At 37.5% G+C, this 15,766-nt stretch overlaps 1 protein-coding gene across 2 annotated transcripts in view; it reads right to left on the bottom strand.

Moving 5' to 3' along the window:
- Positions 1-15,766, bottom strand: part of CDH5 (cadherin 5) — a 31,049-nt gene that overhangs the window by 8,505 nt on the left and 6,778 nt on the right. The window contains exons 1-6 of one of the 2 annotated variants that reach the window (XM_074913554.1): positions 5,340-5,379; positions 5,052-5,253; positions 2,434-2,722; positions 2,228-2,344; positions 1,303-1,467; positions 698-885 (exon numbers count right to left, since the gene is read on the bottom strand). In XM_074913554.1, the coding sequence (XP_074769655.1) occupies positions 698-885; positions 1,303-1,467; positions 2,228-2,344; positions 2,434-2,722; positions 5,052-5,253; positions 5,340-5,368 (990 nt within the window). In that variant the 5' untranslated portion in view covers positions 5,369-5,379. Of the gene's footprint in view, positions 1-697; positions 886-1,302; positions 1,468-2,227; positions 2,345-2,433; positions 2,723-5,051; positions 5,254-5,339; positions 5,380-15,766 lie in introns of those variants that run through there. The other variant, XM_074913555.1, reaches the window with a different exon arrangement.

Here is a 15,766-nt window from a genome sequence, read left to right on the forward strand (position 1 = left end):
CTCCTGCCTTTTTTTTTTTTTTTTAACTGTAAGTCAATGAAATCGATGAACTCTTGGCTTGGCAGTGTCTGTGTAACACAAGAATGTCCCTTGGTACAAATCAAGTAGGTCTGAGAATTAAAAAACAAAGAGTAAGCCATAATAAAGGCTTTGGAGAGTCTGGGCCCTCTGAAAGACTTATAAGGAGTTAGTGGAGAAACTTTGAAAATCAGCCTGAGGAAAGTAAGGGAGGTGTGGCTCAGATTGGAGCAAGTACCACATTGTAAAGGACACTTTTAGAAGAGTGGTCAGGTGGACTTGTTCACATTTTCTACTTTGGTTTCACCTGGGTGGCAGAAGGGAAAGATTCTTTGACTTGGTCAGTTGGTTCATCTCTTAAAATCACTGACTCTTTGAAGCATCCAAGTATCTGAAGTTTGAGAGGAGGCCGAAGTGTGTAACCTGAATATCTGACATAGTCCCCACTGCACTCTGCACTAATTCTAGATTTTCTCAGGAATGGCAGTTGAAATGGACTAGAAAAATTGCCAGCTCTTCTGTAAACCAGGGATTACAGAACAGGGTTTTCAGGATGAACGTATTTCATGTTAACTTGCACGCATTTCTATTTTTTCATGTTGCTAGTCCCAAACTGAATCAAACACTCTTGTTACACATGGAAAAACAAAAAAATAATCTTTGTTACTGGGAAAAGTACCTTCTTTGGCCTAATGATTCCTTCATTTGTGAATGGATTTGCTACAATTTCAAAGGTGTCCCTGTAATCTCCTTTGACAAAACTGTATTTCGTATTTCTGTGTTGTGGTTCATCAACATCTTCTACTTTGACTCTGCCAACTTCTCCTCCTACTGAAATGTTTTCAGGAACTTTGAAGTGAAATGATGCTGTTAAAGAAAAAAAACCCAAAAAAGACATAAAGAGCCTATACGTGGAATTTAGAACTTAGTTAAAGATTGTTCTTAGTTTATAGATGTACAGAAAAATATGTCATTGAGAATTCAGCATTATATATCTTTACAGATACCGCTTTGATGTATTTTTTTATAAAACTATAATTAATTATCAAAATTGTCAAAATCTTGGACAAAGTGATGAAATTAATACTGATTTTTATTTTTTCCTCTAGGTGTGTGTCACCCAGGAAACGTAGATAGGGCTGAAATACAGAAGACCTTCTGAATACGTAAGATTCTTTTGTCCACTTTTGAGGAGAATTGAATTGTGATGAACTCTGACATAAATTTGTTATAGTTGTGTCAGCCTTTGGCTTCTAAATGATACAGTGCATGCACTATACTTACTGTGTTTGAATACTGGGAAGTTGTCATTGATGTCAGTTAAAGTGATAATGACTGTAGCTGTGCTTGAATCCCCAGAAGACCCTGGAGCATCTTTTGCTTTAACAATAATTTCATATGTTGATTGATTCTCTCTGTCTAAATCAGCCCTTGTTGTAGAAATCACACCTTTGAAAAAAAAACATTGAATATGATTAGATTTTGCAGCATGTCCAACATCTCTTCTTTTGACAGCAAATTTTTGTCTTATGCCACACAGCCAGCTTTAAGTAGCATTTTTACAGTGGTATTTTTCTAAGGCGAGCAATGCTAAAAATTACATGATGGAGTATTTGGGAGATTTTTTACAATGCATGCCTTTAAACTGATCTTTGCTGCTTAGGAGCAGTCTAATGATGTCTAAACTTGGTCACTCCAGCATCTAGAGAGTATGTCTGAATACCATTTTATCTGAGTTATTTGGTCCAGAGGACTAGTATGGTTACAAGTGATATTAACATTGTTTTTAAAACTGGGTGAAATTTAAAGAAGAAAGTTTAGGAAAGTGAAGGGTTAAGGTATTGATTATTGAATACTGGTACAATTTTTATATATTCCCTTTTCCTGTTTGGTCAAAGGAATGTATGCTAAACTGAAAACATGAATTTGTATTAGCTCCTAGTCAGTCTGTTCATCAGTGGAAAAAAAAATGACCTTTTATCTTCTCATTTAGTTCACAGCACCTGATATCCTGACTTTATTAATTCATTTACAGATGCAGACAGTGGCATTGTGTAAGTGTGAATGAAAAATATTTCTAAATTATGTTTAAAACTATATTTTTGAATTATTCTCCCCCTTGTCCAGAATGAAAAAGGCTTAAAACTACATTTTCTTTTGAAGTATAAAGTAAATACAAAGTGTAAGGATGTTTGTGTATCTGACCTACCAGAGTCATCAACTGTGAAGTATTCATCTCCTTTAATGACTTGGTAGGTGACTGTGGCATGACCTGTAACTGTTGGGTCATCAGCATCTACAGCTGTCACTTTGGTGACCGAGGTTCCTAGAAAAGGATTTTCAAACGGCATATTTAGTATAAAATCTGCTTTTTAACCAGAGACAAGAAGGGAAATGAGTGATGGAAGAACATACCTACTGGTGACATTTCTGGGACAGATCCATTGAATACTTTTTCTACAAACACGGGGACATTGTCATTAATATCATAAACCTTGATAATGAATTTAGATGGGGGTTCCAGTGACTGGTTGTTTCTTCTGTCAATAATGAGCGCTGTCAGCTCATACTCTGCTTTCTTTTCTCTGTCTAGCCTCTCAAATGCATATACATCACCGCTGGTTTCTTCCACTTTAAAAATGGTGTTGGCATATTCACCTTCAATAATATACTTAGCGTTGTTGTTCCTTACACTTGATGTGATCTAGAAGGAAAGTATAATTCAAACAGATAAAAGTGGGCTTTGGCATCCGGAAACAACACGGTTTCTACCACGAGGTACACGCAATCCGGACTTCTTCAGACTCAGTGTGAAAATAGAATAGCCATCAAGTCAGCTGGTGCATTGCTGAACAAACACCACCACAACAGCCATAGCCATGCAGGATTATAGGATGAAACTTGCATTCAGACTGAAACTTGCTTACTTATATATCAAGAAGCATTTTTTTTTTCCGATCATATCTCATATTTCCTAAAGATATAAATTGTTCATGCAGTTAACACATACAAATCCTTAACCTTATTATGTCTGAAATAACACGTGCCACCATGTTCAGTTTGAGCTGCTCTTGTTTGCAAGTAACCTTCTGAATTTAGCAGAGATTTTGCTTAGATTTCACAGAATTACAGAATCAAATCTATATTTGCAGCTATTGATATTATTCAGCATTAGTCTCTATTACTTAGCATTTTGCAGAATTCCTGCCATTGCTTGACAGCTTTCTTGTGTTTAGTCACATGCAATTTTGTTATAGTCAGTCTTTAGGCTCACGCTATGACAGCAGGATTAAATTTCCACCCTATAGATTTTATAATTTAGGATTATATGCAATGAAAAAGGGATGGGGTAAAAGGAATGAACATTAATCCTTTTCAAAATGTAATTTAATCCAATCCCAAATGGTTTTGCACATTATTTAATCTGCAGATAATCTGATAATTCTTCCCTTTCTATAGCTTCTCCCATCTAAGGAAACTGACAGACGGTTTAAACCACAATTTTCTGTGCATTTTATCAGCATTCTTATTTCAGCAAGCTATTTATCAATAATTGCTGGGTTTGACCAAGAATTTGTAGTCTTTTGTTACTGATGTTATCACACATTGCGGCTGTTTGGTATTCAGGATTTGATTTATCCTGTAGTTGTCATTTATTGTTGAACATGTTTTCATTTCTGTTTTCTATTTTGAAATGTGTCATTAAAATTTTCTTCCCTCATTCCACATAGTCATGCTTCTGGCGGCTGGGGCTGCTGAAGAACGGTTTACAAGTCCAGAGATGTAACATGAGAAATAACCTCACCCTTGTCTCAAAGATAGTATAGTCTGTGCCTTCTTTTTCAGTTTTTGTTTTCTTTTTCATTGTGAAAGGTATAGACTTCCAAGATTGCCTTTTTAAAACTGAGGATGAACATACAAAGGAAAGCATCCAAGGTCATATAAGATAAAATCAAAATGTATCAGCATATTCCTGCAGCTGTCACTCAGTTCTGCCATGCTGTTGCTGTGGCCTTTTTAAAAGGGTTTATCAAGTGTTCAATCCTGCAAATGCAATGCACTGAACACAGCCATTGCAAAAGTAATCAGAAGCATTCCACTGTTGAAATACCACAGAGCACAGTACAAAGTGAATTACTCTTATTTAGGACAGCTCCAGGAATAGAAGCGTTCTCCTCAATCTGCTACTGAATTGGTCTGAAATGAAACAGAGATACCCTGTGTTAGCAGAGACTACCCGATGGCCTCTTTTCTCTCTCTCTCGTGCTTTCTGCCAGTGAACAGCACTGATCCAGAAAGGTCTGTTTCACTTTGCCGAGACAGCCTTGACAGATGCTGATTGCTGTACATGGGAGGAAAACGTACAACTGCATTTATCTGAAAAGTGTCAAAGTAGTTCAGTTTGAAAGACTAGATTGGGAGAACTTTGTCTGGGTGTTGTGCAGTTAATCATAGGATTTTATGAGTGCAGCCCTGAAGAAAATGAGTTTGCAAGCAGGTCAATGCTTGTTATTATTTTTTTCTTTTTTTTTTTTTTTTTTTTTTTTTCACTTTGTGCAACAATTTCTTTGATTGTGTAACAGGATTCCTAAACATAGCACTTTTGTATCCAAGCTGAGAGATGTAAACTGTACGGTTTTAAATCCATATGTTTTTATTAGTTGATCTCTTAGGTTTTTGAAAGAATTTTGAGCTGCCAGAAAAATATTGACATACATCAGCTGCCAGACTTCCTTCCTAACTGTGCACCTGCATGCAATGCAGTTGTTTCTGCATGGTGGATGATCTATACTTGCCACTCTCTAAAATTTATTTGTATTCTTCAAAAGAATTAGAGTCCCTTTGGCAATATTCTTGATTTACTCTGTGTCCACATTCTTAAGATTTTAACATGTTAGTATGTTGGGATTAAGTCCCATTTCTATTTCCTTTTCTTTTCTATTCTGCCTAGACTGCAAATAAGTAATACTTCTCAAGATAGTGATTTGCTATCTGCATTTCTAATTATTCATTGCTAACAGACTGCTATTTACCTTGCCAACATGGTGTGGTAATGGTGTATCAATCTCTTCTTTGATATGCATTTGGTTCCATATCCAGTCTCTCTTCAGTCGTTTATGGCTGACATTGTTTGAGGAAAAGTTTTGGTTTGTTTTCTGACTTTCTTTGTCAGAAAATGCTAGAGCCAAGAACAATGAGAAAAGTAGAATAAGGTGGTTCATCTTCTTCTGTAGCCTAGAAAGTAATATAAAATATGAAAACTGTATAAATAACAGCAGAATCAGATTATTTAGAGAGAGTACACATAGAAGTTTGATTACTTTCTATATCTTTTCATCTGCCTTATCATCAAAATTTGAAATACCAGTCGTCTTCATTCCGTGAAACAGTTTTAACTAGATGACAGCTGTAAGAAACAATCAAAAAATTTTAATGAAATAAAAAATGTACAAGTTGTGTAAGCTAGAATGAAAACCAGCATCCACTTGAGGTACCATAGTTAATCTGAAGAGAAGGTTCAGTAGTGAAGACCACCCACTGTGCGTTATAGAAAGTGTAGTCCAGCTGCAGAGCGTAGCTCATGGGGAGAGTAGCCATGGAAGCAACACCAAGGTGGAGCCAGATCAAAGTTTATGTTAACTCAACTTGAAATGAAATGTTCCAGCTTGACGAAACCAAATGCAGTGTTTTGACTTGCCCTGACACAAAATATGTTGTGGTCAGTATCTTCATATGGAAAATACTGATCTAGAATAAAATCTGGTTGTTTTGGTGGAAAAAATGATCCATGTGAAATTTTAAATCAATTCCAAGTACAATGTAGAAAACGCTCTTCCTCTGAGAGCTCATTTATTGATTCAGTTCCTTGTATTTTATAATGTTTGAAGACACATATAAAATTCCTTTATCCCCTATTCTCAGGATTTACCATCTACAAAATGATGATTTGTGAAATTATTCTCAGGTGAAACCATACTTTTGCATCATATATTAATATTAGTAAACTTTAGGCCTGACTTTTGTATCAGATTGAGAAGTTATTTTAATGTAGCAAAGCTGATTCTTCCTAAATTTCCCCTTCCCAATATAAAGAACTGTCAGGGAACTTTAATACTCAAATAATCAGACTTTAAATTACACATAAATGACTTTCCATTAGCTTTTAGGAGCTGTCAGCATGCACATCAAAAATAAAACCGTTAATTGTGATAGAGAAGTTGACATCACAGAGGTTTCTAGATGCGAGATTACATTAATATTTTCGGCAGGAAGGTGCTGAGACGATTCCAAAATTACTCTTTGGTAACTAGGCAATCAATGTTATCCCGTGGTGCTGCATCATTGTCAGTAAAAAGATTTTATGTACCATGAAATTTTGCTTTCCTGTGCTTTTCTCTCTTCTACATTATTGTACATGAGCTGAGGAACATTCCTTCTTTGTGACTGTGTAGGAAATGACCAAAGAAGGTGGCTTTGAAGTTTTTTTTAATAGCTAAGCTGTGTTTTATACAGTTTTATGGATTCGTATAAAATTTTTTTTATTTAGCTAGGGTTTTTTTGTATTCTGTGCACTCACTTTGGCTCTGAATATTTTTATAAAAATTATTAAGATTTAGTTGTTTTGCTTTGTTTTATTTGTGTACATGAACATTCTACAACTGGGAGCTGGAAGGCATCAATATGATTCAGTTGTGATCACATAAGTCTGTCTTTTACTCATAAAATTACAAAACATGATAATCAAAGGAAACCAGTTGGTTAATGTGAACTGTTACAGGCTGTAGTTTTGGAAAAAAACAGACTGTGGTGATTAAAAAGTAGTTTTCTCTTGTTGCTCTGGTACAGTGGAGAGCTCCTGTACTGCTGTAGGGCAGAGGTTAGTGGGGAATACTGAGGACAGTCCTGTCCACTTCAACTGCCATTCATTTCACTGGAAGTGATACACTTACAAATATCCTCGCAGAAGGCATTTTTAACTTCGTCAAATCTTCACTAAAGCACACTGGTCACAGTATAAATCTACTTTGTAAAGAGAAATTTTCTGCCTTCCCAGTAATACTTTCCTAGGATTTGCCTCTCTGTTTATTAATGCTCAGTTCAGAGCCTGCCCTGCCCTCTGTCAGACTCCTCAGGGCGCTTCTCTCACTGTTGCTGAGAGTGATTACTAGTAACAGCAACTCCGGGACCTTTGGTATCCTCATACACGGGCACAGCTTGTCGGAAATTGAAGGCTCAAATTCCTAATGAGTGTACGGTTATCTGTATAGGAGCTCTGGGACTGTGATTATATCCTGATTATTCCTGAGGATCCACGCAGCAAACGCAAACTCTCCTTTGAAGTAGGTGGCCTGTGCATGTTTCACAGTTCAAGCCTTGTTTGAAAGCTTGGCCTTTAATACAGAGAGCACTAGACCAAACTTTTAAAATATATGCACATTTCAGCTGAAATGTAAGCTACCCCCTCCGCTCAGCAGATCCATCTTTGTGTTCTTAGATTTTAAGGTGGCTTCACTTCCTTTAACTCCTCATTAATGGATTCCTTGTTAGTACTTGTCCAGCCTCCTTGGTAAGCTAACGGTTCCTTTGTGAGCAATTTGATGACGTGTGGTCTGCCCTCTGATATGCACTGTAGGTCAAACAGACTGAGATAGAAGAGTCTCTTGCAAAAAATGACTTCTGCTTTGTCTTTGGCAGGACTTTTTTCAAAAAGTCTCATTTTGGTAGAAGTAACACCACACACTCAAGAACTTTGCATGCTGTCTTTTCTAGGGATATTTGATGTGCACTGCTCCACAGGGCAGTCTGACTCTGAGAAGAATTCCTCTAGGACACCATGCAGGTATTTCATTCCTCAGCTGGGAGTCCACTGCTGTTGAATCCATAGCTGAATTCATCACGATGTTTAAGAATACCCTTCTTTGGCAGCACATACAAACACTTCAGAAGCAGGACCCTGCCGAGCAGTAACTGGATAAGGGCACTGTCCTGGTGTGAAGGCCATGTTCCATGGATGTTAGCTCTTGACAAGCTGTACTAAATGCTCTCTCTTTTTCTGGTCATGATAGTTTTGCTTTTCAGAAGATCTCATTTGAAATGCCAGAGGTAGTAACAGAAGAGATATATTCCCTGCCTGAGCAGGGGAATGCATTCCCATGGAGTCAGAAGCAAGAAAGTTTCTGAGGGATGACAGGTAGATGACATGTCAGGAGTGGCTTTTCATTTCTTCTCAAGTCTGCTGTGGCAGCCAGGACTGAGAAAAGGAAATAAGATGCACCCTTTCAAGTAATGACCCCCGTGGCCACATGCTTCCAGAGAAGGGGGACAGCCCAGCATGGGCTGTGACTGACCTGTCCCATGCATGGCTCTCCTTGTCAGGCTGCCATGAGGTCCCATCACTGCTCTACCTTAATGTACAGTCTCCAGTTATTGCTCTTTCTTTAACTGATTAGACCAATAATTCAACCTTTTTTCATTTTAAGCAGGACCATAAATGTTCCTTAAAGTTAGCAGGGGAATGGTTTATTCAAATAGCTAAGTTTCTTGCTTTGCTCTTAAATTTTCTTTCAGTAAATGATGGGTTTTTCCACAACATTATTCATTTTATGTGTTGAATTATTTTAGCAAATAACTCTTGGTCTGCAGGGTACTATAGACAGTTAACTGAGAAATTCTGGTATTCAAACTGATTTATGGGACACATGACTCATACGGTGTAGTTTCTTCTTGCAGATGGGGAGTAATTGTTAAAAAAATGTCAGGTGGAGATACAGACAATACCGTACTAATTAAAAATTTGCATTTTGCAGGTTGTTTTGGTAAGTAATTAACTTTAAGGTTGATGAGCAGCTAATATAAATACAGTTTCTATGTAATGAAAACACATCTGATGAAATATGAACATTTGTGGGTTTGTTTTCTGGTATTTGCCTCTTACCTAGTTTACTTCTCACTCTAAAATGTATATTAATGCTTATGCAAGGTTAGTTTACTTAGGAAAGAAATTTGTTGTCTGCTTGCATGTTAAATAGAAGTTAAACCAGGTTTCTGTATGGAGACTTGGGTAATGAGAAGACAGTTGTAGCTGAGATTATGTATTTTTCTGGTTGATCAGACTAAAATCCTCTGATGATCTTTGAGAACTATTGGTTTTGAGCATCTGAAAACCAGAAATGGTGTGAGAAATAGTGATAAGGAACATCCTAAGAGAGAAATTTGCTCAAAGTGTCTATCACACACCAGAAAATTTTAAAAGGTTTCTGTCTGTATTGTTCAGATTATTTGCATACCTGATTGCTAGAAAAGCTGGGAAATAAATTATTATTGATAATTAAGCTGGAAACAATGATTCATTTTGCTTTCAGTATCTTGGTTGGAATCTGAACAATGTAAATGAAAATGAAAGCAGAAAATATTAGCAAAATTACTAGTAAATCAGGACATAACCTATTCCATTCCACAGTACTGGAAATTTTGCTGTTTCTGGTTGTTAATCAAACCTCAGCTGTCGTGCCTCCAGCCATGTAAAGGTAGGGAATACTAAATATCTGAAATACTGTATTCAATCAATTGGGAGAAATATGGAGCTTGAAGGAGGGTGTTTGCTCAGTTAACCTGCTCTTGCTGTGGGTGTGGGTGTGGGCCCCGGCCCTGCGGCAGGCTGGGATGGGTGCGTGCCCACGGGGATGTGATGGCTGGGCTAAAAGAGAAAGCAAACTAAGGAAACATTCTGCAGAAAAATTTTTTCAAAAAGTTGACTTTGGATAGCTTTATTTTGGTTTAATAAGTATTTTCTGTCTGTCTTTCCCAGTCCTGTCTGCTGCACCCTCCCCAGTATTCCTAAGTAGCTCTGTGCAAAAAATTCTGTAGAATTTGCAGTGGATTAAACCCTACAATACAGAGTAGACAACACCTTAAGATTTTTTTTCAGATGCAAAAAATATACTTAGATACACCATCTAAACACCTCCAAAATTACTATGCTCAATGAAGCCATGATAGATATAAAGAGAGCAGAATCTGACCCAGTGTCAGGTAACCAAATGACCCTGAACAACCCTGCCATAAAGAAAATTTTTAACATTCATTTCTCATCTGTATGATGTTTAAGACTAAAGGTGAATGTGTGAATGCAATGAGCATTAAGAAATAGAAAGGTAACATACCAGACAGAGGGGGAGAATAAATTATCTTTTTCTTTGCAATGCCTCTAGTTTTTGTAAGCAGGCAAAACATTATTAAAAGAGTCCTAGAAATACTTAACACTGCCTCTTGGGGACCTTAAATGGCTATGCAAATATAAATTGATAAAGCCTCATTTCTCTCTGAAAATACTGCATCTAGATAAAAAACAATATCCCTTTCAAGAGGTACCTTTGAAGCACAGAGGACTTAAATGTGTTTGCCATCTCCTGACAATGGACCAGGGTCAAGAGTAACAACAGTCTCAGATTTTGTTCTCCTATTCTTCATCTCATAATTAGACAACATTGCTCCAACCAGCTTCTAACAAACCCAGAGAAACATGGCAGAAAAGTAATCACATAGGTATAATTGTTACCTTGACTTGGGTTTCTGCTTGGCATCTATGTTGCAAAGCTGTGATCCTCCTTTGCTCCCCTGAGTTTACAATGTGAGAAGAGTTGAGGGCACGTGAGTTCCGTGAGAACAGGAACTAGGGTAGGTCTTCAAACTTTAGTAACATCACTTAAAAAAGCTGTTTAAGTAAATTGTGCGGCATTTGACTTGGAACAAGCATTTTCAGATATGACTTGTTTCGGATGGTTACTCAGTGTTTCTCTTATTTCTCATTAAAGCTGTCTTGTCTCTAGTCCTCAACAGTGTGTACAATGATTCATTTTCAAATAGGCTTTTCCTGAGAACACTCTGCTGCTTTTTCATTTCCAGATTATTGAGCTGATTTAAATAGGCCTAGGGCCTGACTACCTGGTATTATACTTTTGATTGTCCTTATGTCGATTTTATGCATCTGAGAAGTGGCTTCCACTGATGACTAAACAGTCTGGAGTGCAAATGCTTACCTGAAAACTGATTATAAAATGACTTTTTATATGCATGATAGTGCCTTTGAGTAAATAGCCACCTCAATGACTAAACAATCTGGAGTGCAAACGCCTGCATGAAAACTGAGTATAAAATGACATCTTATATTTCTGATAGTACCTTTGAATGAATAGCCACTTCAGCGATATCTTAACTAAACTTGCCACTTAAAAAAACCCCTGCACGTCACTCAGTATTGTGAGAGCACTCTTGCGTGCACTTGGTGCTGTTCAGTTCTTGGTGTTGATGCTGCAGCACTGTACGTCAATATAGCTGAGGAGATAATTCAGCACTTATGCATTTGGCTTTTGTTTTGGTTCCTCATATTTTTTCCAGGGAAAAAGAGAATAATTCTAAACTGAAAGTTCTTTGTGATATCTGCTCCAAATTTCTGGTAGGTCTGGGGAAAGTGTATTAATGATTTTTTCCCCTGTTCAGCTCACCAGAAAATTCTCTCCTGGATGATAACAAAATACAACTTCATCTCATGGGTGGATGGAGTCCTCAGTCAGGACAGATGTCTCTTTCAGAAATGAAGAAATTTGGTTATAAAAGATCTGTAAATACTTACTGTGTATACATTAAAGATTCATTGTGTAGTGGAAAACAGGCAGCCAAACTGATCTCCCAGTCTTTCTGTTACCTCAGATACAAAGCTGGCTACAAATGGGAGAGGCAAGCACTGATTTGTTGTTTTTTTTTTTTAAAAAACGAACTACAAGGCCACTCTCCAAGCTAGTGAGTGAGAGCTTGTGCACAGAAGACAGGTGAGCAACAATAATGAAGTGTACCTGAATGTCGTCCCAGAGCTTCCTGACACCCCACTTGCATTTTAGCAAGTGACTCGCTGACTCCTGGATTGAAGTGCTGTAGTAAATACTGAGAAGGGCATGTGAAAAGGCTGAGTGTGAACTGAAAATAAGAAATGTATAGTCTAAGAAGACATTTGCTATAAACAGAGTGATTTTAGAGAAATGAGTGAGGGAGAACGTTGTAAGAGATCACAAAGACCTCCTTTGTTCCTTGCCAAGAAGCTTTTATGGAAAAGGGATGTTTAGATTTACAGTTTGTTTACTAGAAGTCACCTCATCACAGCTCTGAAAGAGAAGCAGGATGAGGCAGGTGCAGGATCTGATCTTGCATCAGTAAATTCTCCTGACTTTACTATAGTATTTTACATCAGTGATGTGCCTGATAATATTTTAGCTGGGTAGATTAACAAAAATAAAAATGTTGGCACGAGTGGGGAAAGATTAGCCTATAGCAGGCTTTGCTTATTTTAATTTGTGAACAGTGCAGTACTACAGATGCAGTCAGTTGTCACAGTAGGCCAGAAATATTGTGCTTTGTGCTCTTGTCCATCTTGGCTCTGAATTGCTCTGAATCTGACCCACTATATACAGGCATGATCTCTGGGACTAAAAGGGAAGTAATTCTGTTGGTGGTGCTACTTCAGCTCAAACACTGTTCCTCACAGCACTAACCTTCACAGATACCCTGATAATTGTATCAGTCGATATATAACATTTACTGCCCGTTAGCTGGTGTGCAAGAGAAAATCACAATCTCACTTTGGCCCACAAAAATCCTTTGCTGATAAATGCTGATTTAGTTGAGAGAATCCAGAGGCAAGTCTACTGGACAGTCAAACACCAAGGCCCAAAATCTCAAAGGTAGGAGGACTTTAACTTCTGCTGATTTATCTCAATTTCTAGTTAACCTTATCTTTTCCAAGAACTTATAAAAACATGTTTGCAGTTTGGAGAGTGCTGTCTATGTTCCTACATGACTCCTATCTGATAAAGAATGGATTAGTTATAATACTGTTGAATGCATTGCTGGTTTAGGTTCAGATTCAATTTCCTGCTCACAAATACACATTTGTTTGGCTTAGATCTTGATTTACCTCTACACAACACCCGTACAGCTTGGAATCAGCTCTGAATTTTGCTTCTGTTAGAATTCAAGAAAACCTCAAACAACATTTTCTGGGAAAATATGGAAAAGACAGGCTGATAGATTGTGCCTAGTTGTTTTGTGTTCTTTAGGGACTGGTAGCCTTCTGTGGGTAGTGGTAGTTTAATGACGTCTGGGGATCTAAAACACTTCTGTCTCTGGAAATGGATCCCATACATGACCTAATAAAACATGTGACTCCTATAGTATGTGTAAAAGTATGCAAATTCTGCATAGGTTGGAGAGAAGCTAGGGCTTTTTTTATGCAGCATGTCAAAAATCTTACATAGTGAAGTCACCCAACCAAGAGGGACTGCTTCTGTGTTTCATGTGCACAGGCTACAATTCCTATTCTAATCTTTAATTAAATAATTTTCTCTTGATCTATAGTAACGTGTTTTTTATCTGAGTTTCTTACTTGCAAATCTGATAATTGAGAAGCAAATTAAATACATGGTTTAAGTTGCTGGGTTTCTCTCTTTGTGAACTTTAAAGAAGCATTATTTTTGGACTAGATAAATTAACAACTCCTGAATCACTTCTGTTGTTGAAATGCCAGTGCACTGTTTAAGTGAGGGTTGTTTGCTGTGGTGAGGATGACATATGTGATGAAGGTGAAACAGTACTTTGAAAACATTACACTGAGTGGTGAGAGCACTGGCTTTCTCCTCATCAGATCAGTTATACAGTCTGATTGTTGCTTTAATGGATGATTGTTTTCCTTTCATATGAGCATCCTGGTACATCTAACAAGGAATCCTCCAGTTTTAGTAAAACTGCTGGCCTTCTACCTTGCCCAGGAGAGAAATATGTATGAAAGTCTATCAGAGCCATGCTGAATCACTAGGTGAGTTTTAAGAATCTTCTTCATTTCACACTCTCAGCATGCAGATCATGTATCATGCCAGGTGCAGAATCAATGTCTTTTTACGCATTTCTCATTATAATGTTATTTGTCATCACAGAGACTGTAGAGATACTTGAGAATTGATGATAACCAATTTGAAACTGGACAGATACACTACATGAAGCACTGAAATAGATGTGTTCTGGTGCTGCTTAAGAGTTCTTACTCTGGCCATGCTACTATAATCATATAATGATTTACTACAGAAAATTTCCCTGAAGTGATCCCAAAATGGATTAGAGTGCTTTTTAAAGAAGCAAGTGGTATTGTCCAGTCTTGGCATACAAATATAAATGTAACAAGTGATAAAATGTGTTTAAGCATGGTGCCTGCTATAAACCCAGCCACTAAAATATTTTGAAGTTAATTTGTGATTAAATTGTTAAGCCAATTTGTGACACTGTTTCATAACAAATAAATATAGTATCATAAACAGAAGATTTTGGCTTTGTCTTAGTTGTTGATAGTGTGGACAGCATTGAGTTTAAGATCTTTACAGCTTCTGAGCTTTGGGAGCACATATATGAGGGCTGAATGACTCCTAAGGAGCAGGAGTATTCTGGTGCTCAGTGAGTATGCTCAAACCCACAAGCAGAGTTTGGGTGTTGGTACAGAATATTATCGCCTCATCATCATCGTTTCATATAGATTCTGTGCTCTGTTGGTTTAACATTCCATTTTTTAAAATCAGGAAGCTCATAGTACCTATGACTAGTATGATTTATTTGCTTTGCAGATGTTGCAGGTATGAAGCTAACAGTTAAGTAACAGAAAATTTGTTCTTGGCCCCATGTCTTTTGATGACAGTTGCCAAATGCTGTTGAAATCTGAGCTGCTTTGGGGGTTTAACTCTGCATTAAATACAGCCCTTCTGTTCTGAAGTGAGCTACTAAGGTGGGTGAGATAAACCCTGGATGCATAGTTCGGAACCACAAACAATTTCCCCACAAATTAGAATTCTTTGTCCAAAATAAAAAGCTAAGAGGAAAACATCTTCCATCCAAATTAATTATTGATAAAGACAGATGCTGAAAATAGTGATGAAGTGACAGTGTTACAGACAGGCAAAGAACTTGTTCTCTTCCCTGTATCCCAAAAGTAGTTTCAGGGATGATCTTGCAATCAGGTGTACTCATTCCTGCGAAGGGTCTCACTGACTTTAAAGAATAACTGAGGCTCTGTCAGTCTCAGTGCCATATTTATTTGTCTGTAGATTCAGCTTCTTTATCACTTGCTTTGAGCCGGTTTCCTTTTGCTTAGCCCAAACTGTGGTGGCTCTGGTGGGAGAGGTGGAGGTGCACGTGTCTCAGCACTAAGCTTCCCTCATCCCCAGCACCTCCCACACTCATGATATTGTTTGATTTTGGGGAAGCTGGGGTTTGAGTGAGAAGGGGACAAAGCAATCCTCCAAAAATTATTTCTCTCATCCCAGTGCAGCAATGAAATAGTTTGTGTATATTGGAGGTGTTTGTGATTACTAAAAAAGGTTTCTCAAGCATCTCTAGGCAGAAGCTTTGCTTCCTACAACAAATTGCTGCACATTTCAGAATTGGTCTGTTTTGATACTGCCCCCTGGTTAGCTGTGCTGTACACAGAGATTAGCTGAAGCTGTTGCTGAATGTTTAAGAGTTTGGCCAAGCTGAAACAAAATAAGGTACACTATGAGAATAATGTATTATAGAGCTTTTTTCACTTCTCCTTTGTTTCCAGATAAAGCCTTAATATCAGAGAGGCTTCGTAACACAGAGCTCCAACTGAGTAGCTTTGATTAAGGAAAAGTCCCCATCTTTTCAGGAACTGCATGCAATAAACGTGGTTTTTTTT

Source organism: Athene noctua, chromosome 9 (assembly GCF_965140245.1).
Source record: "Athene noctua chromosome 9, bAthNoc1.hap1.1, whole genome shotgun sequence".
Classification (NCBI taxonomy): Eukaryota; Metazoa; Chordata; class Aves; order Strigiformes; family Strigidae; genus Athene; species Athene noctua.